This window comes from Bubalus kerabau, chromosome 5 (genome assembly GCF_029407905.1).
Source record: "Bubalus kerabau isolate K-KA32 ecotype Philippines breed swamp buffalo chromosome 5, PCC_UOA_SB_1v2, whole genome shotgun sequence".
Classification (NCBI taxonomy): Eukaryota; Metazoa; Chordata; class Mammalia; order Artiodactyla; family Bovidae; genus Bubalus; species Bubalus kerabau.
In genome coordinates, this window is record NC_073628.1 from 7,977,678 (window position 1) to 8,001,247 (window position 23,570).

A 23,570-nucleotide genomic window follows, 5' to 3' on the forward strand; every position below is an offset into this window, starting at 1 on the left:
TGGATGAGCAAACCTTCCATCTGGCCCCCTCTGGTTCCCACTTGACTCAGCTCCCCTGATATTCTGCTGATTCTCAGATTTGAGTTCCTGCATCTGTCCTTTGAGCCTGCCAGCCTGCTCTCTTCCCTGATAACAGGTACCTGATAACAGGCACCCAGCCCTCCAGGTTCCCACATTTCCCAGCAGCCAGAAGGTTGGACAGGAGGCCTTCACACTCCCAGGTGCATTTTAGATCTATCCAGGAGTGCCCTCCTCACCACCACCCCCGCCACTTTGGTGTCCTGATACCGGTTACATAACAATCACAGTCTGCAGAGCTCTGACATCACCCACTGAAGATTCTCACCAGCCTGGACAGCCAAGGGGACCCATGTGTGGCCCGGGATGATGGTGGGGGAATGAGCCTAACGGAAGAGCCAGGAACTGGTAAGGGCAGGAGGCACAGGTCAGAGTAAAGCATGGTAACTGGTGGTGACCCAGAGAGGAAAGCGGAAGTATTTGGGTTTTTTAATTCCCCCTGAGTTCCCACAAGATTTCACTGTTGCCCCACGTTTCCCCTCCACCCTACATAAGGAATTTTTGATTAACTTCCTCAAAACTCAAAGTGCCAGAGGGCCTAACTTCCTCTTCACCCCACTTCCCCACCCTCAGAAGCAGCCTCTTGAGGGAGGCGGTCTCTTCTTCCTCACGTGTTCTATGTCATGTGTGTCGTCCACTGCTAGTGTCCAGCTCCCAAGTCCTGGCCTGTGGGGAGCTCAGGTCTCTTGCGACGGCTCAGACTTTCCCTACCAACCTCCTCCCTTCCCATTTTTATTTCCCCAGTCATCACCCCGGCTTGGATGGTCTACTCTCTTAGCTTTCTCCACTACCTCATTCCTGTCTCTCCCTCTCCCAGAGCAGATAAAGGACGAGGGGAGGAGAAGGAGTGTCAGGGAAGCAGGGGCCAGGGGAGGAGGCAAGGAAGGGCAGTGCAGACAGGAGGCGCATGGCACCCGGGATTCTCCCCTGCTTCTGGGGATTCTGAGTGGGAGGAGGAGGGTCGCCCATTGAGGGAGCTGCGGTGGGGCGCGTATTCAGAGTACTGGGGTGTCCAACTGGGAATCTCGCGAGGGAGGAAGACGTGCAGACCCTGGGACGTCCGCGCGCCGCACTTCGGACAGCCGCCTTCGCAACCGCAGCGGGGCGAAACAGGTGCGGTTGCCACGGCACCCGGGCCTGGGCAGGTGCGGAGGGGGCGGCCGCAGCGGAACTAGCGGCGATCGCGAGATTTGCAATCGGCCAATGAGAGGCGGGGAAGGGGGGGGGACGTGGCGCGGGGCGCGCGGGCGGGGCTCCTCCTTCCCTCTCCCAGTTCCCCGCGGCCCCGAGTGGCGGCGTCGCGCGGCCGGGCCTTATAAAGAGCGCACGGCTAGGCGCGCGTTCCACTGTGCAGAAGGGCACTCGGCCGGCCGTGCCGTGCGCCTGCGCAGTGCGGGCCGCTCCCCGCCCCCCTGCCCCACCGCCCCCTTAGCCGGCCGGCCCGGCCCAGCCTCGGCTCCGCGTCCTCGCTCGGCTCTCAGCCGCCCCTTTGCCCTGCAGCAGCCAGCCCGGTGTCCAGCAGCATGTTCAGCTGGGTCAGCAAGGATGCCCGCCGCAAGAAGGATCCGGAGCTCTTCCAGACGGTGTCCGAGGGGCTGCGGCAGCTGTACGCGCAGAAGCTGCTGCCCCTGGAGGAGCACTACCGCTTCCACGAGTTCCACTCTCCCGCGCTGGAGGACGCCGACTTCGACAACAAGCCCATGGTGCTCCTCGTGGGCCAGTACAGCACGGGCAAGACCACCTTCATCCGGCACCTGATTGAGCAGGACTTCCCGGGGATGCGCATCGGGCCCGAGCCCACCACCGACTCTTTCATCGCGGTCATGCACGGCCCCACCGAGGGCGTGGTGCCGGGCAACGCGCTCGTCGTCGACCCGCGGCGGCCCTTCCGCAAGCTCAACGCCTTCGGCAACGCCTTCCTCAACAGGTAGCTACCCCTCGACCCGGGGCTGGGGGGGAGGGGGGCGCCGGGGTCCCGACCGTCCAGTGACCACTGCCCCCGCTGTTCTTTGTCCGGAGCCCCCGCGAGACCCCTCAGCGACCACACCCCGGAACTGGGTCCCCTGCCACTTTCCAAAGAAAACCCTTACCAAGGGGGTCTGCGAGTAGGTGTCGCCGGCTCCCGCGGCTCTGTCTCCCCCCTCACCCCTCCCCCGAATTTCCCAGGTTATCGGTTTAACTCCCAACCCCCAACCCTGGCAGATCCCAGACTCCTCACATCCCTCAGGTAGCCTAAGGCTGGGCACACCTAATTCATTCAGACCAACCCCCTCACCCCCTCCCTTCAAGGGTCTGTTTCTTAAGTGTCCTGGAAAAATACAGTGAAACTTTTAGCCATTCACTTTGCTGGTGTGGTGTGCCTCCCTGGAGACCGGTGGTTTGTGGAGGAGGGACCGGGGAGATCTGCTGTGGCCTGCTGAGTTTGGGGCGGCCTGCAGAGGCAGCAGACAGAGGGGAGCACCAGCACTTCTTCCAGGGGCAGCTCTGAAGGGCCTGTGCTGCTTTAAAGGTTTCTGGGGTAAGGGTCTGTGCTGCCAGGCCGTGGCCCCTGGAGCCCTGGAATGAGATTCCAGCCCCAGTAAACTCCCTAGGATGTTCTCTAACCTACTTGGGCCTCCGTTTCCCAGTTAAATGGGTAAATGAGGGTAACCCTGTAAAGGTCTAACCTTCAGGACCCTATGAATGAAATACATCAGCCTCCTTCTCAGGAGCGCTACAGCCTGGTTCATTTTTCTCTAAAAGAACTCAAGGTCCTGGCTCAATGGGGATTCTAAAATCCCCCACCGCCTACGCTCCCAGGGGACATACCAAAGGCCTTCACAAATCTGTCTTCTCTGCCAAACTCCATTAGAGGAGTGACTTTACATGCCTTTCAAAGTCCCTTCTGGGGAGGGGCCTCAGAAGGAATCCCTGACTCTTGCCTTCCAGAAGGTCCCCGCCCTGTGTGATCACATTCCTTTCCAGACACTGTCCAGCCCCACAGGGTAGACCAGCTCGACCTCGATCCCAGCCAGTGGCCAGGCCAACCTCCGTGTGCAGAGCTGACCTTTTAACCGAGAAGACAGGCGGGCTTCTGTTGTCATATTGCCCCTTCGGGGCATTTAAACCTGCCTTCCTGTTTCATGGCTTATGGTGTTGGTGAGTCCGGGCCAGAGTAGAGTAAAGCCCTTGGAGTGAGACTCCTGAAGAGGCAGGGTCCTCCTGGCCAGCAGCCCGCCTCGGAGAGATACTGGGGTCTGAGACCTGTACCTAAAGATGGGCAGCTGGCTGACTGTCACCTGGTGGGCGCCATTCAGTCTTGTGGAAGGTTTCCCTGCCAGGCTGGGAATTCCGAGCACTCTTAGGTCTGCTCTCCCGGAGAAATGTGGGAGGCTAGAAGAAAGGAGCTGTATCTCCTTCTGCTGGCCTTAGGTGTCCACTGTTGATTGTGAGAGCAGACCTTTTTTGTAAGGAGAAGTGGATGTATGACCTCTTTTCTGAATTTGGAGACCTAAAGTTTCAGACCTGGAAGGGATCTTAGACATTATCTCGTTCAGGAAACCGCTGCTCAGGGAGCCCAGCCGTTGACGAGTTCACCACCGAGCAAGTTAATGCAGCGCCCTTGCAGGGCCGATTGTCTGCCTTTGTGCAGCCAGTTACCTCCTCCTGCTGCTTCTCGTTGAAAAAAAATAAAAAGCCAGCGGTTCAGGAATGCCAGGTCGAAGAGAGGCACCCTGACTGCCTGTGCTGGTGCCGCAGGATCCCAGAGCCATGCTTGTATCTCCTTCTGCCACCGCTTCATTGCCAGAGGGTCCCAGAATACTAGGGACCTCACCGGAAGGGGCCTCGTCAGCCGAGGGTGGGGATGTGGGTTTGCGCTGGAGCCGAGGCCCGAGCTGTGTCAGCCCGTGTAGTACACCAGCGCCGCCGGCCAGCCGGGGCACACAAAGGGGCTCTTCACTGGCTGACACAGCCTCTCCCGCACCCTTAAAGAGACTCATTGAGTCATGGACTTGACTTTCCGGCCTCTTCCCCCTGAGTGGCTGCTCTAAGACTCAAATCAGAGCCAGGGTGCACCCCGGGTACTTGTAACTGGTACTTGTAGCTCGAGATGAAATCAGCACGTCCTTGTTGGTGAGAAAATGGGATGGGACACGTCTACACTGCCTGCTCCCTTTCGTGTTTTTGGCCTCACTCCCCAGGCTTTGCAGCGCACCTGATCCGTACAGATGTCAACTTACTGGCTAGGCTCTTGACAAGGCCATTTTACGTGTGTTGTTTCTCAGAGCCAGCTGAAAATCCTCCCGTTTTGGTTTTCTCTCCGCTGACTCCTTCCCTGGCAGGAGCACCAGGTCGTGCGTTTATTTACAGCATATGTGCTCTGCTGCTGGCACGGTGAGGATGAGGCCCAAGCTTTCTTCATCCTGAGAGTCAGCTGCTTCTGCTCGGTTGTACCTGCAGGCAGCACCTCTTGCCCCCGGCCAGCCGCCCCTGGCCTGTGGGCTGCGATCCCTTGGGATGGGGCCTCAGGGAGAAGCTGATCTCCTCAGATTCCTAGACAATGGGCCAGTATTTTCTTTGCTCGCAGTACCTTGTCTAGAGAAGTGTTTAGAGGACTTCTCTGTGTCCAGTCAAGAATCTCTGGTATCCGATGGGACAGTTCTGGGCTGTTCTGAGCTTGGTGGGAACTCAGGTACACAGAGCTGAGCCCTCGCCTGCGACTCTGTGGCTTCATTCTTCCCCGATCTGCTTCGACTTTCAGAGAATTTGGTGTCTGTGCTTCCTGCCCCACCATCCACCAGCCTGTGTGGTCCCCTGGCTGTTGCTGGCTGCCCACCGCAGTCCTTTCACCCAAGCAGCTGGGTGGAAGGGAGGGCTGGCCCCAGCAGGTATAGGAAAGGACCATCTCTCTCGGTGTGTGGAAGTTTAGCCAGGTGGCTGAAAATCTTAATATGCAATTCCAAGGTCCCAGTTGTCACTCTTTCCCTTCCTTCTGGGTTTGAATGGTGACTGAAGCTTGTGTGTGCAGTTTTCGCTAACACATCAGCAACTTGGAAGTTGAACTCTCGAACTCTGGGGGGAAGAGCTCAGTGAGGGAAGTGCTGATGTGGGTCAGTTGGAGCCTGCTGGTTGGATTCCCAGTTAAGACAATACAAGCAATCTGCAGGCCATCCCGGAAACTTTTTTTCTGGCCACACGGTATGCAGGATCTTAGTTCCCCTACCAGGGGTTGAACCTGTGCCTCCTGCAGTGGACGTGCAGCATCCTCCACACTGAACCGTCAGGGGTTCCCACCCCTGGAAACTTAAGACATTAGAGAAACCTCCTTTAGGTTCCTTGCTTCTGAAAGGGAAGCCAGAGGCAGAGATGAGGGAGTACAGAAATCACTGCTGTTTCACCCAGAGCAGCGATACCGAATCTTGACCGCGCTCTTCCGGGCTCTTGCTCTCGTGCAGGTTCATGTGCGCCCAGCTGCCCAACCCGGTCCTGGACAGCATAAGCATCATCGACACACCGGGGATCCTGTCTGGAGAGAAGCAGCGCATCAGCAGAGGTAAGCAAGCTCTGGCACAGCCTGGGGCGCCCGGTGTCATCAGACAACTTCCATCTGATGCCAGGGACACAGCCCAGAGGCTGCCCAAGGCTCTCCCAGCCCGCGTGAGAACCCTTTTCCCATCAGCCTTGCTATCTGCATGGCGGCGCCCTCTGCTGAGGTTACAGGCGCTGTCGGGGTAAGACGACAGCCAACCGTATGTGGTTTTCAAGCTTCCCAGCCTCTGGGGCCTTCTGGAAAGGAGGGCAGGATCCTGGCTGGCTGTGAGGTCCAGGTACCCTAGTCAGCATTGCTGCTCTGAACGAGCCTCTGGTTCCCCTGGGGCTCATTCACCTTAGTTTGAAAGCTTTGCCTCCCAGAGGTGGATAAATTCCTAGCGAGTCCAGCAGGACTGTGAGAGAACAGTTTGACTTGAAAGAGCGAGCCAAAAGGAGAAGCTGGCAGGGATCTGTTAAACATTTTGGGCTGTGGAAACATGTTTAAATTTGCTTAAATACTGTTCATCAGCAGCCTCCCTGGGTGCCGTGCGTGGTGGTAAGGTTTGCATGCTGAATATTAGCGTACCAGGCCCATTTTAGTTGTCGTAAACTCCTGTCTCAACTTCGCCAAGCTTTTCTAAACATCTGGTTCAGGATGCGCCTGACCTGGGTTATATTTCTGCTGCTGCCTCTTTCTGTGGAAGGGAGGGGAGCCTCGGGGTTTGAATGCTTTCTGGGAGGAGCATGGGGGCCAGCTCGGAGCAGAGCCCGCAGCTGCAAATGTAAAAGTGAAACAGAATCAGCTTCAGAGGGGGTTGAGGACAAGTGGCCAGATTTGTTTATCATTAACTCTCAGACCTCTCCTGTCTCTCCCCCTTCCCCAGCAGGCCGCCTGGCATTAGTGAGCTTCACAGCAGAAGCCAGCAGCCTGAGATTTGGGAGGCAGTGTGTCTGTGAGGGGGTGGGGGCCCTGTTTTCAGTGCTGAGAAAGCCTGCTGCTGCTTTTTTTTCCTGGCTTGTGGGCCCCTGTCAATATGGGATTGCATCAGAACATGCTGAAACTGCTCTCTTATCTCTCCATCTGGTTTAAACTTTTAGGTTTTCCACCCTTGATGATAGTCACACATCTAGGGGTTCAAGAGAGCAGATTTGGGGGCCTCTTTGAAAGTGGCCAGGGCCAGTTTTTTCTTTCTTATTGCTGTTGTTGTTCCAACCTGGTTTTAAGAAAATGCCTGATAAACAAGGCTGTTGTCATTTGCCAAAACAAGCCTTGAGTATCTGATTAAGTTACTCTTAAAGAGAGAGACCCACAAAAGGGAATTTCTTCTCCATCTCCTTCCAGGACTGAGCTACCCTGGGGGAACTTTCTTTGAGACTCTGTAGAGTTCTGTCTTTAATGGCCTGGGGGAGTAGGCAGGGAGGGGGGACTACTGACTGGGGGCTGTCAGGTCAGATTGGTCAGTTGATATGAATGCATCTTTGGATAAGGGGTAATAATAGCTCATAAAAAGGGCTTCCCCAGTGCCTCTACAGTAAAGAATCTGCCTGTAGTGCAGGGAGCAGCAGGAGACACAGGTTTGATCCCTGGGTCGAGAAGATCCCCTGGAGGAGAGCTTGACAGGCCACTTCAGTATTCTGGCCTGGAGAATCCCATGGACAGAGGAGGCTGGCGGCTACAGTCCGTAGGGTGGCTCAAAGTCGGACGTGACTAAAGTGACTTGGCACGCACGCACACACCCTCCCCAAGCGCCGCCTCTTACAACCTTCAGAGCTGGCAGTTAAGGTATTTAAGGAAAAGCATTTGGGGTTCTTGTGGCCCCTGTTGTCTCCTAAAAGGGAACTCAGAAAGTTTTCCACCAGTGCTGTGAAATTCCCCTGCTGGGCAGTTTTTGAAACGTCAGGCAGGGGCCACAGAGCTCAGCTGACTGAGGAGTTGGGCATATCTGCCTCTGTCTTGTTTTTTTCCAATATTTATTTGTTTTGGCCATGCCGGATCCCCAGTTGCAGTACGCAGGCTCTTCAATCTTTGCTGGGGCATGCAAAGTCTTCCTGTGGCATGTGAGCTCTAGTTCCCTGACCAGGGATCAAACCCAGGCCCCCTGCATTAGGAGCGCAGAGCCTTAGCCACTGGACCACCAAGGAAGTCCCCTGGGTGTCTTTCGAGCTGCACAGGGTGCCCTGGCGCTGCCTGCAGAGGGTGTTTCCCTCCCCTGCTCCCCTTCCCTCTGCTTCCTCACCCCATCCGTAGAAAGGTGGGCAGTGGTGTCCGGACTTGCTGGCTGCAGGACAGGCACCGAGCGGGGCCTCAGCGTGTTCTGCAGTCCGGCGGCGTGCGTGTCACTGGGGACCAGGCCGCCCCGGCCCACCTGGTACCCATGCACATGGCAGATACTTGGAGGAAGATGCTAGCAGGGGACTGCTGTATTTCCCCATCATGGGCAGGAAGAAGGAGGTTGGCTTACAGATAAGTGCATCACTTTGATTGAAGGAGGGCTGTTCTCCTTGGAGGGATGCAGCTGATTTTATCCACTGTTTCTTTCCCTCCGTAACTCTAGCGGTCTTAAAGTATTCTACTAAAAGTTGTGGGCTTCCCACGTGACACTAGTGGCCAAGAGCCCGCCCGCCAACGCAGGAGACGTAGGGGACATGGGTTCCATCCTTGGGTCAGGAAGGTCCCCTGGAGGAGGGCGTGGCAACCGACTCCAGTATTCTTGCCTGGATACTCCCACGGACAGAGGAGGCTGAGGGGCTATAGTCCATGGGGTCGCACGAAGTCCGACACGACTGAAGCGACTTAGCGCGCACTAAAAGTTACCAAGTTGGGATTTACTGCGGGTTACGTTTGGGGTCAGCGTTTAATCAGTGGAGAAAGGCCATCGGACTGGACCTCTTGGATGTGCTGGGTGTGGCCTCCGGGGTGGTGTCTTCCAGGTGGACACGACAGTGGTTGACTTCTTGGAGACCCCATTCATCTGTCACCGCAAAGGTCCGTGTCCCCCGGCAGAGGAAGTCAGGGAAGAGCAGTGCGTTCCAGGCTCCCCGGTGGCCACCCCTTGCTCCCAGTGCCGACAGGGTGGAAAGCAGGTGTTTCCCTCTCAGAACGACCGGGTCCACAGCACCCGTGGGGCCCGGGCCGGCGGCAGGCGTTTCTGTGGCCTGCTGACCTCGCGCCCTGGAAGCTGAGCAGCCTTCTGGAGGCTACACTTGGCGTCACTTACTGCATTTACCGCCAGTTCCCACCCTGTTGGCCTGGCCCCTCCTGACTTTTCCCCTTTCTGAACTGTGCGCAGTGTGTGCAGGAAGTACTGGGTGGGGAGATAAGAGGTGGGGCACGAGCAGGCCCAAAGCGGTCAGGACCCAGCCCAGGCCCTGCAGGAGATGCCTGAGAAGTCCTGCAGGGAAGAGTAGGGGCCTCTGGGGGTCTCAGGCTGCCCCCCGCCCCCTTGTGCTAATCTCCTGAGTGGCTCAAGATAAAGTGCTCTCGTGTCAGCAGACAGAGGTGACCTGCGGGGCCCTCATTCATTCTCGGGTGCTGCCCTGTGACTGATTCAAGGCGTTCCAGAGGGCGCATGGGGCCCGCGGGGCTGGTGCCCGGGGCCCCCAGGCTGCTGGCTGCCCGCACAGTCAGGCAGGGCCTGGGCAGGAGTGGGTCTTCCCACGCCGGTCCTCCGTGGGCAGCGGAGGGAGGCGCTCGGTGGAAGCAGGGGCCGGCCAGGGCGCCCCGCCACTGTCATGGCGAGGCTGGGAGCTGAGCCGTGCCTCCCCTGCCGCCCCGCCCCCGTCCGTGGGAGTCGAGTCAGCAGGGACCAGTCGTTTCGAGTTGCATTAGGGCATGGAGCTCGGCTGGCCAGTGTCTGCTTTCTGCTTGACCTCTGCACTAGGAACCAGCACCGCTCGCCGGCTGCAGCAGCTGCCTCTCAGGAAGTCGCCGCTCTTCAGATGAGGAAACGGAGGCTTAGCACCATTAAGCAGCCTAAGAGGGCACGGGCCAGCACGTGCTGGCATTGGGATTCAAACCCAGCAGAGGCTTCAGTGTGCGGGAGGCCGGCACTCTGGGCTGAGGAGCTCTGAGAGCATGGCTCTGACAAGCCCTGGGCCCTGCTGTGCCGGGCTCAGCTCCCGGGAATGCGCAGGGTCTACCCTGTTTGTCTCCCAGCCTGAGACCAGATTCCGAGTCCAGAAATGGGCCTGATTTTGAACAGCAATGCTGAGATTTTTTTTTCTGCTTTTTTTTCGCTCCCTATTCTCTGCCTCCAGCTAGAAATCCGCCCCCGCCCCTAGCCGTCCATGGATGGGACCTGGGAGCCCTGGCTAAGGCTGGGTTCTCACTTGCTCCCTGCTAACTGTCCCTGGATCCCAGGTTCTATCTAAGCTCAGGAGCCATCCCTGGCCCACCCCGCCCCCTGACCACAGGTGGCCTTTCCTGCTGCCCTCTCCTGAGAGGCCCTGGCCCCGAAAGCTCACCAGGTTTTCTGTCGCCCGTAGAACGGCTCCATGAGCCTGCCTCGAAGCCTCGTGAAAGGCCGAGTACTGCATCCCTGCTGGGGCCCTGGGGGGTGCTGGGGCCCTGGGGGGGTGCTGGGGCCCTGGGGGGTGCTGCGTCCCCGGGAGCCGTGTCGATAGAGCAGGGAGAGCAGCACCAGCCTCCGGGTTCCCGTCAGCGCTCTCAGGAATTTGCAAGTGTTAAGCTTTTGCCCTAGTGCCCGCTGCCCAATTCCGTGTTCCACAAATGTCAGCTGAATAAAAATACAGTGAAAAACCCAGGGATTCCCAGACTGATGAGGAAGGCCTTTCTCTGAAGAACATCCCGAGGCGGCTGGAGGAGGGGAAGCACTGACTCAGCAGGGATTTCCCTTCAGACTCCAGGACCTCCTCTGGGGGCCTGGCTTCAGCACAGCTACCTCCTCAGGGCCTTCCTCTCACTCCTCCCCCCCACCCCCGCCCCTGTCCAGCTTTTGGCCGCTCTGCCCGCGGGGGAGTGGGACCAGCCCATGCTGGAGCCCCCCACCTGTTCCCGGGCAGCTGCCTGCAAACGCTCAGTTTATATTTGGGGTACAAGGCATTCTTCACACATTAGAAGTCGTTGCCCACACAGCCGTCGGAATTTGAGCTTCTTGGGCCCAAAATACAAATCCTGTGAGTAAGAGATTGCAAACATTTACGGAGTGCCTAGGGCGGGTCAGGCGCTCACTCACTCACAGTCTCGGCGAAACTTGCCACCTTCACGTTGCAGGTGAAGAAGCGGAAGCTCAGAGAGTAGAAGGTCCAGGCCTGATTCCAGAGTCCATCCACCCTTTCCCCACCCCCGCCCCCCTCCTCCGTTCTTGGTTGCTTATTTCTAGGCCAGATTTATTGAGGTCTGTTACACAGGATAAAAGTTCAGCCAAGGCAGCAGTTGTATAGCCACTGCCGCCATGACCGAGAGACAGAGTTTCCATCGCCCCCAGAAAGTTCCCTGCACGCCTTTGTAGTCCCTCATCCACATCCCGCATCAGGCAACCACTGATCTTTGCCCCAAGGTCGTGCCTTTCCAGAAAGTCATAGACAGAATCATACAGAACGAAGCCTTTAGTGTCTGTATTCTTGGACTTAGCGTGTGCTTTTGAGGCGCATCCGTCTTTGAGAGCCTGCAGTTCATTCCTTTTTGTAGCTGTTGCATCCTGGGGTATGGATGTAGCGTAACTTGTCATCCATCCTCCCTGTTGAAGGGCATCTGGGTTTCGGGTTTGGAGCAGTTTTGAATAAAGCTGCTGTAAACGTTCACGCAGAGTGCTAATTTTAATTTCTCAGTTCTCGAGGCATGTGGGGTCTTAGTACCGTGACCAGGGATCAAAACCGCTGCCCCCGCAGTGGGAGTGCCGAGTCTTAACCACTGGACCAGGAAAGTCCCGGTTTCTGTTTCTTTTTTTGGACCCATTCTCCCAGCCTCTGTGCCCTTCCCTTAGGATCTGTAGCCCCAGGGAACTCTGAACAAGTCCTCACGGTGTGTACTCTTTGCTCTTTAATCTCTCGTGTCCTCCTGCACCCCTTCCTCCTGGCCCCAGTGCGGGTTAAGCATGTGTGATGGGAGCTGTGGCAAGAAACGCCGAGGCCCACGCAGCTTGAATGGCAGGAAACAAAAATCGACTGGAGACAAACCCTCTATTGTTTGCGTTCTAGAAACTTCTGGAATAGCTGAAGCAGCTTTCCCCTCCGGCTACTGGAACTACCTGTGTTTGGAGGATGCTGGGCTGGGACGAGGCTGAATCCCAACTCTTCCCTCTTCTCCTCTGTGCTAGAGGGTGGGGAGCGAGACTCTTGACTGGAAGGCAGACCCCATCAGGAGGGAGGCAGCGCCACAGGGGCAGAACCCCTAGAGCAGCTGGGACCTGCAGGAGGCTCGCTGGGGACGGGGCCAAGGCCAGAGGGGCAGGCTGGGCTCTCCTGTCTATATGACCCATGTGAAATATGCATGAAAGTGTCAGTCACTCAGTCGTGTCTGACTCTTTGCCACCCGATGGTCTGTCCATGGGATTCTCCAGGCAAGAATACTGGAGTGGGTTGCCAGTCCCTTCTCCAGGGGATCTTCCTGACCCAGGGATCAGACCCTGATCTCCTGCACTGCAGGCACATTCTTTACTGTCTGAGCTACAGGAAGTCTGAAACATGCATAGCATACGGTTTACCATTTCAACCATATTTTAAATGTACAGGTCAGTGGCTTTAAGTATGTTCCCATTGTTGTACAAACACCACCACCATCTATCTCCTTCATAAGTTTCTTCCTCTTCCCAAGGGGAAACTCTGTCTTCATTAAAGTACAGCTCCCCTCCCCATCTCCAGCCCCTGGCCTCCACCATTCCACTTTCTGTCTGTGAGTTTGACTCGAGGCACTTCATACCGGTGGAATCATCCCCCGTGACCGGCTTGTTTCATCATTTCATAATGTCTTCAAGGTCCCGGAACTTCCTGAGCCAAGCTTGTCTCTTATCAGCATGGCGTTTACTCACACTGCAGGCTCAGCCCTTTCTTTCCAGCTCAAACCCCTGGCTGTGTGGTCTGTGTCCTTTGTGGGTGTCAGCACCCCCGTGACCGTCCCTCCTGAGATGCACGAGGCTGCAGCACGGTGTGCACACTGGTGTGTGGAGCGTGGTGTCCTCCTCACTGGGCCCACGTGCCTTCCTGCTTCTGCTTGGGTTGCTGTGTGTTAGGCCCGATCCTGCCGCCAAGGCTGACCTCTAGGATGTCCCAGAGCCTGGAGCTCAGTGCTTGGGGCAGTGTTGGGGGTGGAAGGCTTCTCTCTGGACATGTCCCTGGTCCCAGGACTTGTCACTTCCCGCTGAGCCCCTTGGGACAGAACGCAGACTCAGTTGCTGCTCTCAGCATCCCTGATGTGGGTCGGTCCAGCCCTCGGTGCCCGTGGAGACACACAGGCTGAGGTGTTGGGGGCCCCTGCCGTGGCCGCAGCCACGTGGTAGGACGTGGTCCTCCGCCTGCGATGACGTCTCTCGAGTCTGAGCATTGAGACCCTGTGCATGACCTGTGAGCGCTTGGCCAGCCACCCGGTCTCTCTCACCAGAAGTGTGAGCACTTTCCATATAAACAGGAAATTTCATTCACCTGCAAAAAAATGGGCTTCTTCGCTCTGTTGGCTCCAACTTGAGATGTCGGCAAGTAGCTGGGTTTGCAGGCAGGGCCACGCTCACTCTGGATGGGGCTGGTGGACCTGGTGCCTCATTCAGAGGCGATTCCTCCTTCTCCTCCTCTCATCTTCCTCCTGCTTTCTCTTTCTTCCTCCTCTCCCCCAATCAGCTCCCCCCACCCCCCACCACTGGGGGACTGGAGGAGTGAGGCCAAGCTGGGTGGAGTCCGGGGGTGATCTCAGCTCCCCGCATGCCGTCCTGAGTCCCAGGCCAAAGCTAACTGGGCCTCGAGCCCAGCCCATCAGGGCGCCTCTCTCCCAGCAGCTCGGTTTTGGCATCACCGCCTCCCCAGCTGTGGGACTCGGGTCGTTTGGACTTGTGGTGGTCTGAGGACGAACAGTGTGCCGAGGCGAGAAGTGGGGCCTCATTTTTGCCGAGAGGGAGCAGCCCTTCAGTCCTGAGTCATCGCCTTCTCAGCACTGACCTGCTGTTCCCAGAGCCGGCCATAAAAGGCGGTGGCAATGAGGCTGGGGCTGGCCTGCTCTCTGCTCCTCCAGGGCCCTGGGGACCTTGTACTTTGGAGCCCGCAGCCTGGAGGTGGCGGGTGGGGGAGCGACCGGGCCCTCACCCTCTGCCTTCCTACTCCCTCTGAGTGCAGGGAATCTGGTAGCCTGGCCGTTCCTTCATCTGCACAGCCCCTGGAAGGCTGATGGCTCCTCTGCCCAGGCTCAAGTTCACATTCACAGGAGCTTTGCTGCCCCCGACTCCACCTCACTCCCCCGCTGTTCAAAAACTGGAGGCAGCCGGTGGGCGGAGCCTCCCATCAGAGCGTCCTGGTTCCCACCCTGTCCTGTGGTGGAACGGGTTGCCCTGGCCAGGCTGCATGCTAAGTCGAAGGAAGCCGTGCATTTGGGGTTTCCTTGAAGTTTCGTTGTCTTCCCACAAGGACCAGCGCCGGCCTCTGGCCTTTGAGCCAGGCTGATTGGTTTGTTGCCCTTGGTTCCTGATCAGTGACAGACCCCAGTGACTCAGAACCTCGTTCCGGGGGGCCCTGCCGCCTGTCCCCGGCCTGAGCCTGCCCGACCGGCATTCGGTGCCGGGGCCTGTGCTGGGAACCCATGTAGTCCTCCCTGTGAACTTAGGAGAAGGAATTGTGATTTGACTGTTACAGATAAAAAAAAGTGTAACTCAGAAGTTAATAATTTTGGGTCACAGAGTCAGTGGCCTGAGCTGGGAGTGAACTCCAGGGCTTTCTTACTAAAGGCCTGCATTGTCTCTGCATGTCCAGATGCAGAGGCCTACGTGGCTGCTGCTTTGGGCAGGCAGACAACCCTGGAGCCCATTTGAACTGGGGGCCGGGCACCCGGAATGTTTGTCTAACCAGGCACAGCTTCACCGCTGGCGGCCCGGTTTATCTTAAAGCATCCCCCGCCCCGGGGGAGTGTTCTGGCTGGAGGGGAGGCGGCCTACGAGGCTGGACTCACGTTCAGCCCCTGGACTCACGTTCAGCCCGGGAGGCTTGGCGGGTCGGCTCAGCCCACGCCTTACAAGAAAGCAGGGAGGATGCCCTCTCTGTGACACCGTGAGCCACTCTGGGCCTTTTGTTGACACTTGGTCCTTTCCTTTGCTCTCCCCCTCTGCCTGCTCCTCTTCTCCCTGCTGTCTGGAGAAGGCCTGTTTAAATCCCAGCCTGGTCGGGGTGGGGAGTGTGGGTGCAGCTCTGCAGTAGAGGGGGCTGGTTTTTGGCCTGTTTCCGGGCAGTGTCCCAGGCCCTTCTCTGTACAGGAGTGCTTTTTCTGGCACCTTCTCAGGGGTGTGACTGTACTCTGGGAAGGACACAGTGGTTCCTAAGAGGGCCGGCCTGCATTTGGGGTAGCCTCTGGCCAGCAGGTGAGGAACAAGGGGACTTGCCCAGAGTCACGCAGAGAGTGGCGGCTCAAGGGCTAGGACCCAAGCTTCCCAAAGACTCTTGAGCCCTTGTTTCCATGGTCTTCCTACCACTCCTCAGTATTCCTAAAAAATAAGCAGAATTTTTACTTCTTCTGGGGACAGTACAGGTAGAAGCATTTTGAGGTGGCATAGTTGTAAAAATGTGTTACAATTAAACCACTATTGCAGAGATTCACAGATCCATTGACTTCAATGAGGCATCTGATAGTTTGTGTGAAATACGATAGTCCTGAACCCACGGTAGGTATTCCAGCTCCTGTCCTCACACCTGCATTCCAGGCCTCAGGGAGGGAGACGAGGAAAAAGGGCTGGTGCACCTTTTCGTGGCTTGTTCGTTTCTGCAGCAGAGAGGCTGGGAAATTCAGTCTGAAGCTGGGGGCGGGGATTGAGCTGAAACCAGACGGTTCTGTCAGCAGCGCAGCCGCAGACCAGCAGCCTTAATTGTTGGTGGGAAACAGCACAGAATAGAGTCGGGAACTAGGGCTTAGTCCAGCCGATTCATTTTAGAGGGGGAAGTGGTTTGCAGTACTTCATAGGTTTATAGAGCAAGGGTCAGCAAATATTTTATCTTAAGGTCAGAGTGTTCAAAATCACTGGCTTTCCAGGCCTCGTGGTCTCTGCTACAGCCAAACCCCGCTGTCATAGCGCAGAAACAGCCAGAGGCAGTACAGGTGAGCAGGCTGTGTTCCGATAAACTTTATGAAACAGGTGGAGGGCCACATCCGGCCCCTGAGCTGTAGCTTGCCAACCCCTGCTGTAGAGAATGAATGACACTCCTGAAGCACAGGAGCCCAGCACGGAGGAGCCCTGGACAAGCGGCAGCGGCAGGTCTTCCTGCTCTTACCTGTGGCTGCTGTGCAGGGGCGCCCAGCTGGGAGCGCCCAAGTCTGTTCTCACCGCCTGGTGCTGGACTGTGCTGCTAGCTGTCTCCTCGCTTTCGCCATAGCTGTGCACGCTTTAGGACTTGGACTTCACGACTTTCTTTCCATTATTTGGGCTTTATTTTTTTGTATTCCTTTTTTTTTTTTTTCCCCTATTCCATCATTATGGGCTTCCCTTGTGACTCAGCCGGTAAAGAATCCGCCTGCATTGCGGGAGACCTGGGTGTGATCCCTGGGTTGGGAAGATCCCCTGGAGAAGGGAAAAGCTGCCCACTCCAGTATTCTGGCCTGGAGAATTCCATGGACTGTATAGTCCATGGGGTCGCAAAGAGTTGGACACGACTGAGTGACTTTCATTTTCCGTTCTTTCTTTGTAAAGCACCTCTCAGTGTCATATGCTGCATGGGTGAGGGCGCTACCATGGTGGGTATGGAAGTAGGGGGTGCCTGACTGACCCGCTGCCCACAGGGTGCTGTGCTGTCCACAGGAGTCCCTTCTGGAAACTTAGGGTAAGAAGTGCCAGGCCAAGTCAGAGATGGGAGCCATCAGACCCCCAGGGCCCCTGACCCACCCTTTCTCTTCCGGCAGGGTATGACTTCGCGGCCGTCCTCGAGTGGTTTGCCGAGCGGGTGGACCGAATCATCCTGCTCTTTGACGCCCACAAGCTGGACATCTCTGATGAGTTCTCGGAGGTCATCAAGGCCCTCAAGAACCACGAGGACAAGATCCGTGTGGTGCTGAACAAGGCCGACCAGATTGAGACACAGCAGCTGATGCGGGTCTACGGGGCCCTCATGTGGTCCCTGGGGAAGATCATCAACACCCCTGAGGTGGTCCGGGTGTACATCGGCTCCTTCTGGTCCCACCCGCTCCTCATCCCCGACAACCGCAAGCTCTTCGAGGCCGAGGAGCAGGACCTCTTCAAAGACATCCAGTCTCTGCCCCGAAACGCAGCCCTCAGGAAGCTCAACGACCTAATCAAGAGGGCGCGGCTGGCCAAGGTAGACCGCGGGGCGGGCGGCCGCGGGCCAGGGCGCTCTGGGCGGCCGCTCAGGGCCCTGGGACTGGGTGCCCCAGATCCGGCCCTGCACTCGTTGGCCACACTGTGCCATGCCTCGTCTGAATCTGTCCTCTTGTGCACCCATGGGTACAACCTCTTCCTCACTGAGATTCCTTTTAACACATAAACATCAAAACAAGAAGATGCCACTCTACCGAGGGGCGGCCTGAGGAGTGGAGCGTGGGTGGGGAGCTGCTCAGGGCCTCATCGGCTGGCCCCCCAGGCCTGCCAAGCACTGAGTGCCTGCAGCACGTGCGGGGATGCAGTGGGAACTGCCAGGTTCCCAGCCTCCCAGCATCTCTCCGCCACACAGGGGAAAGCAGAGGACGAAAAGAAAGCACAGTTTATTTGTATCGTCTTGGTTGCTACGGAAGCAGGTGGCTGGGGACCTGTCCTGAGGAGGGTGGACCAGACTGGGGGGACCCGGGCGGGAAGTGATGCTTCAGCTGGAACAGGAGGTAGTTCGTGGAGAACTGGGGGGCAGGCCTGCGGGCCCAGGGAAGCCACTGGGTGGCCTCTGCCCCAGAGGCCTTGCAAACCATCCCTGCCCTCCATGGAAGCTCAGGGCCTGCTGGCATCTGCGCACAGCATCTGAATTGCTCAAGTTTGGAGCCTCAGTGCCTGGCTGAGCACTGCGCAAGCCTCCGGGGTCTGGGAAGGGAAGGTTAATGCTGCCAGTGGACCCTTCAGGCATCGAGGAGCAGAGCATGTTCCCTGTGTGTCTGTGCTCACACACTCAGTTGTGTCCAGCTCTTCGCGACCCCATGGACTGTTGCCTCTGTCCGTGTTCCTCAGTCCGTGGAATTTCCTAGGCAAGAAGACTAGAGTAGGTTGCCATTTCCTTCTCCAAGGGATCTTCCCACCCCAGGAATGGAAACCATGTCCCTCGAGTCTCCTGCTTTGGCAGGTGGACTCTTTACCACAGGATCAATGGCATATCCTCTTAGGACATGTGATTTTGAATAATGCCGCATCATGAGCATCTCCAGGGGCAAGCCCTGTCCTGGGAGAGCCGGGCACCCCCCAGGCAGTGCTCCTGCCCCTGCGGAGCTGACTGCCTGTGTGTAGCCCAGAGGCTTTGGCACTCTGTTGTGGGCCAAACAGTGACTCAGGACACCCACTGTCTTGAGGCCTGAATTCAGGTAGCTCTGAGTACTCCCTGTCCCAAATAACGGGCAGTGACCCTTCATCCTTCACCCCTTGGTGTGTCTCCACCCTGGTTACCTAGAGTGCCCCAGGACCAGTAGACTGGAGCTTGCTAGAAGCATAGGTTTCTAGGCCTCACCTCTGCCCTATTGAACCGGAATCTGCATTTGGACACAGTCTCCTGTGACCTGCTATATGCTTAGTAAAGAGGGAGAACCCTGCCCTGGAGGACTCGGGGCTGGGCTAGGAGAACCCCGCCCTACAGGACTCGGGGCTGCTCGGTTCTCTAGCTGTCTCACTTCTGGAACCTTCCTGATGGTGAGCTGGTTCTGAGAAAGGAACCCATTAGAACATCCATGTAAGTGGCTCCTGGCCTCAAGGGACAAGTGGTGTCCTGAGCTGAGGAAGAGAGTGGTGAATGGAGGGGAGTGCTGGCCTCCTGTTTCCGGTCCAACTTCTGCTTGGTCACAGGAAAGGACCACGCCACCGCTGCCCCGCCCCCCCGGTCCCAGCCTGCCATCCAGCCCCACTCCTGCAGGGTTCTCGCTCAGCCTCAGGACAGAATGAGGGGCAGGCTTTGGGCCCCTGCCTGTTCATCTGCAGAGATGGTGTGTAATGGCGCGGCCCTCGGCACATTGAGTCACCCTGCCTGGAAAGCCCCAGCCTCTCCAGTCTTGTCCTGCACCTGCTGTTGTGAGACTGTTTCCTTTTCCTGGACTGAGTCGCTCAGTCTCTGCCAGCCTGTAAGGAGCAAAGCTGTGACTGTGACCCTGTGACCAACCTGCTTCCCTCGGGCAGTTCTCAGCCAGGTTTCAGCCCTGCAGGGAAGACAGCGTCAGGCTAGTGGAGGGGTTTTTCACGGTGGAGTTGGCAGGTCTGGGAGAAGAGGGCGTAAAGCTGGCTGGCTGCAGCCCTCCTAGCTGGACGCTGCTTGGCAAGGCCATGGGATTGGAGGGCTGTGCTCGACAGGCTGCCAGCATTACCGCCCGCTGTAGGGAAGGGAAGGGTGTGCCACCCTAATTGGCAGGATCTATGTTAGATATACCTAACTAAGGTACTGAGTTAGATAAAGCCTGAAACATCTGGGAATATCCTTATGGGAGTTTTCTAATTCTTAGTCATCCCCGAGGCAGTCCTGATGATCATGATGGGCATAACTTGATCAGGCCACGCCCTGAGAAGGTGTCCAGGAAGCACTTAACTCCGCCCCTTCCCTGTCTTCACAGGTCCACGCGTACATCATCAGCTCCCTCAAGAAGGAGATGCCCAATGTCTTCGGGAAGGAGAGCAAGAAGAAAGAGCTGGTGAACAACCTGGGCGAGATCTACCAGAAGATTGAGCGGGAGCATCAGATCTCCCCCGGTGACTTCCCCAACCTCCGCAAGATGCAGGTACAGCCGCCCCCTGTGCCCTGGGAGCGGGCTGGTGGGGATCGGAATGCGGACGGCTTGGGGCACCGGGGCAGTGATTCTGGAGGGAACCCCGGCTCCACGGGGTGGGGCCTCCCAGAGTGGAAGCAGCACCCCACCCAATCGGAAGCTGACCCGGGGAGAGGTGGACCCGGGCCATGACACCTCACAGGGGAATGTGGTGACTCACCCAGAGGGGTAGGGAGAGGGCGGGGCTGTGCCAGGCACCCCAGCCTCCTCCCAATTAATTCTTGCCTCAGTCCTGCTAGGAGGGGACTGTTTTTACCTCCGGCTTAAGAGATGGGGGAGCCAAGATGGAAGTGGCTGGGGCCCCGAGGTGGCGCCAGCTCTTTTTTCTTGGGAACCCTTTGCTGCACCTGCGGCCCCAGAGCCCAGGGGGGCCTGACCCAGGCCTGTCCGCCCTCCCCGCCCCGACAGGAGCTCCTGCAGACCCAGGACTTCAGCAAATTCCAGGCCCTGAAGCCCAAGCTGCTGGACACAGTGGACGACATGCTGGCCAACGACATCGCCCGGCTAATGGTGATGGTGCGCCAGGAGGAGTCCCTGATGCCCGCCCAGGTCGTGAAGGGCGGTGCCTTCGACGGCACCATGAACGGGCCCTTCGGGCACGGCTATGGTGAGGGGGCTGGTGAGGGCATCGACGATGTCGAGTGGGTGGTGGGCAAGGACAAGCCCACCTACGACGAGATCTTCTACACGCTGTCACCTGTCAACGGCAAGATCACGGGCGCCAACGCCAAGAAGGAGATGGTAAAGTCCAAGCTCCCCAACACTGTGCTGGGGAAGATCTGGAAGCTGGCCGACGTGGACCGGGACGGGCTGCTGGACGACGAGGAGTTCGCCCTGGCCAACCACCTCATCAAAGTCAAGCTGGAGGGCCACGAGCTGCCCGCCGACCTGCCTCCACACCTGGTCCCGCCCTCCAAGCGGAGGCACGAGTGAGTGCCCCGCCGCCAGACTCCGGCACCCAGTGCCCAGCCATGCGGAGACTTGGTGGGGAGGGGGGGGCCGCAGTTCCCAAGACCATAAAGACTGAGTGCTGTTTTCTCAGCTTGCAAAGGAAAACCACCATCTTTCTCTTAAGGCTGCTCCTGGAGAGGCAGGGGTGATACTCACATGTGAATGATGGAATTTTGTGCATAAGAACTATGGATATTTTTAATATATAACGTTAGAGGCAGCGTTCTTTCTTGCCTCCTCCTCCGTCTGGCAGCCCCGCACACGCAGGGCCTCTGTCCTCCCGAGGCGGGGAGTTGGCCTGGCTCGCCCCTCCTGCAGCCGCGGCCTCTGCAGACAGGGACGCAGGGTCCCCATTTTCTCAGGCTGAGTCAGGCCGTGGCCCCCTCCCCACCCAGCCTGGCCTCTGCTGCCTCTCGCAGATTCGGTTGGTTCTGTGCCTCCCTCCTTCCCTTCCCGAGGTGCCCTGGCCGCAGGCCCTGCCCTTGCTCCCGCGTCCCCCTGATGTGGCATCACAGAAGCCAGGCCCGCTGCCCTTTTTGTGGGGAGTCCAGGGGCGCAGGGGGCATGGGGTGGAGAATGTCTTCCAGAGAAATACGTAAGCTAGTTTTTCTTCTATCAAGTAACCCTTTTCGTATTTGAATTTTCTGGTAACTTCCCAGCCACTTGTTAAGAAGCTGTGAGTTTTGTCTCCTTCCCCACACTCCACTCAGGAGCCATGGGAGGTGGGTTGCGTGCGGAGCACACCCCACTGGAGACCCCAGAGGCGGCGTTCCCTGCTTCACCCTCTCACTTCCCTGGAACATTCTGGCACACCTCCCTGCCCCACTTTGGTGGGCGGCGGGTCCTCAGGAACCTAGTGGGGCTCGGTGCTCCAGCCCGGGTCTGGCAACCAGACAGAGACCAGTGACAGTCCAGCCCCTACCCTCTCCCATCTGCCTTCCTCCTGAGGAGGGCTCCTCTTGGATGCCCTTAGAATGGCGCCCCCTAGGCTGAGTAGTGGGAAACCCGAGCCCACTGGGGCCAGTGGACATTGCTGCGGGCCAGCGGTTGGCCTCCAGGGCTGTGATCGCAGAGCCCCTGTGGCGAGGGCAGCCGGCTTCCCACCGGTACACCCTCGGGGGTCTCAAGGACTCCTTCACTCTGACCTCTGACCCGGCCCACCCTCCCAGTGCTGCTTTCTAGGCCCCCACTGGGTCCACATCCCCAGGAACTGGCCTCATTACTTGTAGCGGGCCTCGGCCCCCACCCCACACAGTATCAGGAGGATGGAGGTGGCTGCCTCACCGGGAATTCACTGTTGAAGTTTCAGTGGCTTAACCACACTTGCCCGTGGAGAGAAAAAGCAACTGAAGACATGACTTTTTTTCTCGCATTAAAAAAAGTTAAATTGTGCTGAAGCTGGCTTCTAGCTCTGAGATGTCTCTTCCCAGGGCCTGCCCCCTACAGTGCCTGCCGGGGCGCTGGCAGCCAGGGGGTGGGGGCCAAGATACCAGCAGAGACAGACTGGCAAGCCCAGCAGGGTCAGGCCTGCAAATGGGGCCAACAATCCCCTTTCCTTATGCTCGGTGGTGGCTGAGCAGGAATCGTTTATTTGGGGGAAGGATGGGGTGAAGAGGTTGGGAGAGCCTCTGATGACTGGGGACTAGGCTTCCCCCACCCCCAGGGGTTGGGGGAGCAGGTGCCCCCCACCCATGATCGTCTCCACATCACCTCCAACCTGGGCTCCGCCCTAGCCGTGGACAGATGGGTGGGCGCCCACGGGCACCTGGAGGGGGCAAGCAGACACAGAACACTGGGCTCTGTGCTGGCCCCAGGGTGGTTTAGAGACAGGGAAGGCAGTACTTTGAAGGGAGACCAAGCAGGTAACACCAGCAACAAAACTACAAAGGGTGGAGCCAGCCAGAGTCACAGATGGGGGACTGTTTGTACCGCAGAGGGAAGGGTGAGAAATTGCAGCCGACGCCGAGGAAGTGCAGATTTGAGGTGCAGTTGGGGTGGAATCCGCTCCAGGCACATTTGTGGCAAGAGGCAGGATGTGAGCAGGTGCCTGTGGGTTTTGAGGGCCAGGCTGAGTGCTCCACTCAGAGGGTTGACCCTGAACCTCCTGACCTGGAAGGTCAACATTCTCTGCATTTGACAGCCAAGAACCTGAGACTCAGGAGAGGTTGAAGAGCAAGTGTGGCGGGTCTGCCCAGCTCCAAGAGCACGCACACCACCGAGTTTCCAATAGAAAATGCTGTTTAAGAGAAAAAGCAAAGCTGACAGGTCACTGCATCCCCCAAAGCCCACAGCAGTAGACGCAGGCTTGAGAAACCCACCTTGAAGATTAAATGTTGTCACTCAGGCCTGGGATCCTGAAAGCTTGGGGCAGCCCCTTGGTTTCTAGTCATTTGAGAGGTGGAGATGCTCATCCAAGCTATCAGAGCACGAAAATCAGGACAGGTTCTCTTGCTCCTTGAGTGTGAGAAGTGCTGTCCGGCCTGCTCCGCCCCTTTACCTCCAGCCACCTGGGGGCTTCCACCCCTGCATGTCCCAGCATGGGAATGCCGATCTGAGGCTTGACCAGGGGCCGAGGGCGGCCCCGGAATTCATGCCTTGGTTTGGGTTTTACAGGTTGTGGGGGAGTCCTCTCCCGGCCATGATGGGGTTCAGGAAGGCCAATGGGTGTGGACTGAGGTGCAGCCACCCTCCAGGGGAGAGCTGGCCCCCACCCTTTGCCTCCTCCCCAGCTCCCTACCTGGCCAGGGTCCTGGGTAAAAGGCTACCTCTTCAGAGGCTGGACTGGGGTCAGGTTAGGGTTCCAGCTGCCTCCTAGCACTCCTGGAGTCAGAAACTTTTGGGGCAGACTGCCCACATGATACCTCAGATCCCAGGGCGCTGGAGAGGAAGGGAGTCCACCCATTGCCTCCTCCTCGGGGGCAGTGCTATCTTA

At 57.8% G+C, this 23,570-nt stretch overlaps 1 protein-coding gene across 1 annotated transcript; it reads left to right on the top strand.

Moving 5' to 3' along the window:
• Nucleotides 1-1,358: 1,358 nt before the first annotated feature.
• On the top strand, nucleotides 1,359-22,033 carry EHD1 (EH domain containing 1). Its single transcript, XM_055580878.1, has 5 exons — nucleotides 1,359-2,005; nucleotides 5,514-5,611; nucleotides 16,631-17,043; nucleotides 19,475-19,639; nucleotides 20,096-22,033. The coding sequence occupies exons 1-5, from the start codon at nucleotides 1,602-1,604 to the stop codon at nucleotides 20,618-20,620; spliced, it is 1,605 nt and encodes a 534-aa protein (XP_055436853.1). The 5' UTR covers nucleotides 1,359-1,601; the 3' UTR covers nucleotides 20,621-22,033.
• The last annotated feature ends 1,537 nt before the right edge of the window (nucleotides 22,034-23,570 follow it).

Bases quoted from the DNA above. Each gene is read 5' to 3' on its own strand.
- EHD1 (XM_055580878.1), top strand. From the start codon at position 1,602: ATGTTCAGCTGGGTCAGCAAGGATGCCCGCCGCAAGAAGGATCCGGAG. The intron at 5,612-16,630 runs GTAAGCAAGCTC...CTCTTCCGGCAG, and splicing joins GAAGCAGCGCATCAGCAGAG to GGTATGACTTCGCGGCCGTC. The intron at 17,044-19,474 runs GTAGACCGCGGG...CTGTCTTCACAG, and splicing joins AGAGGGCGCGGCTGGCCAAG to GTCCACGCGTACATCATCAG.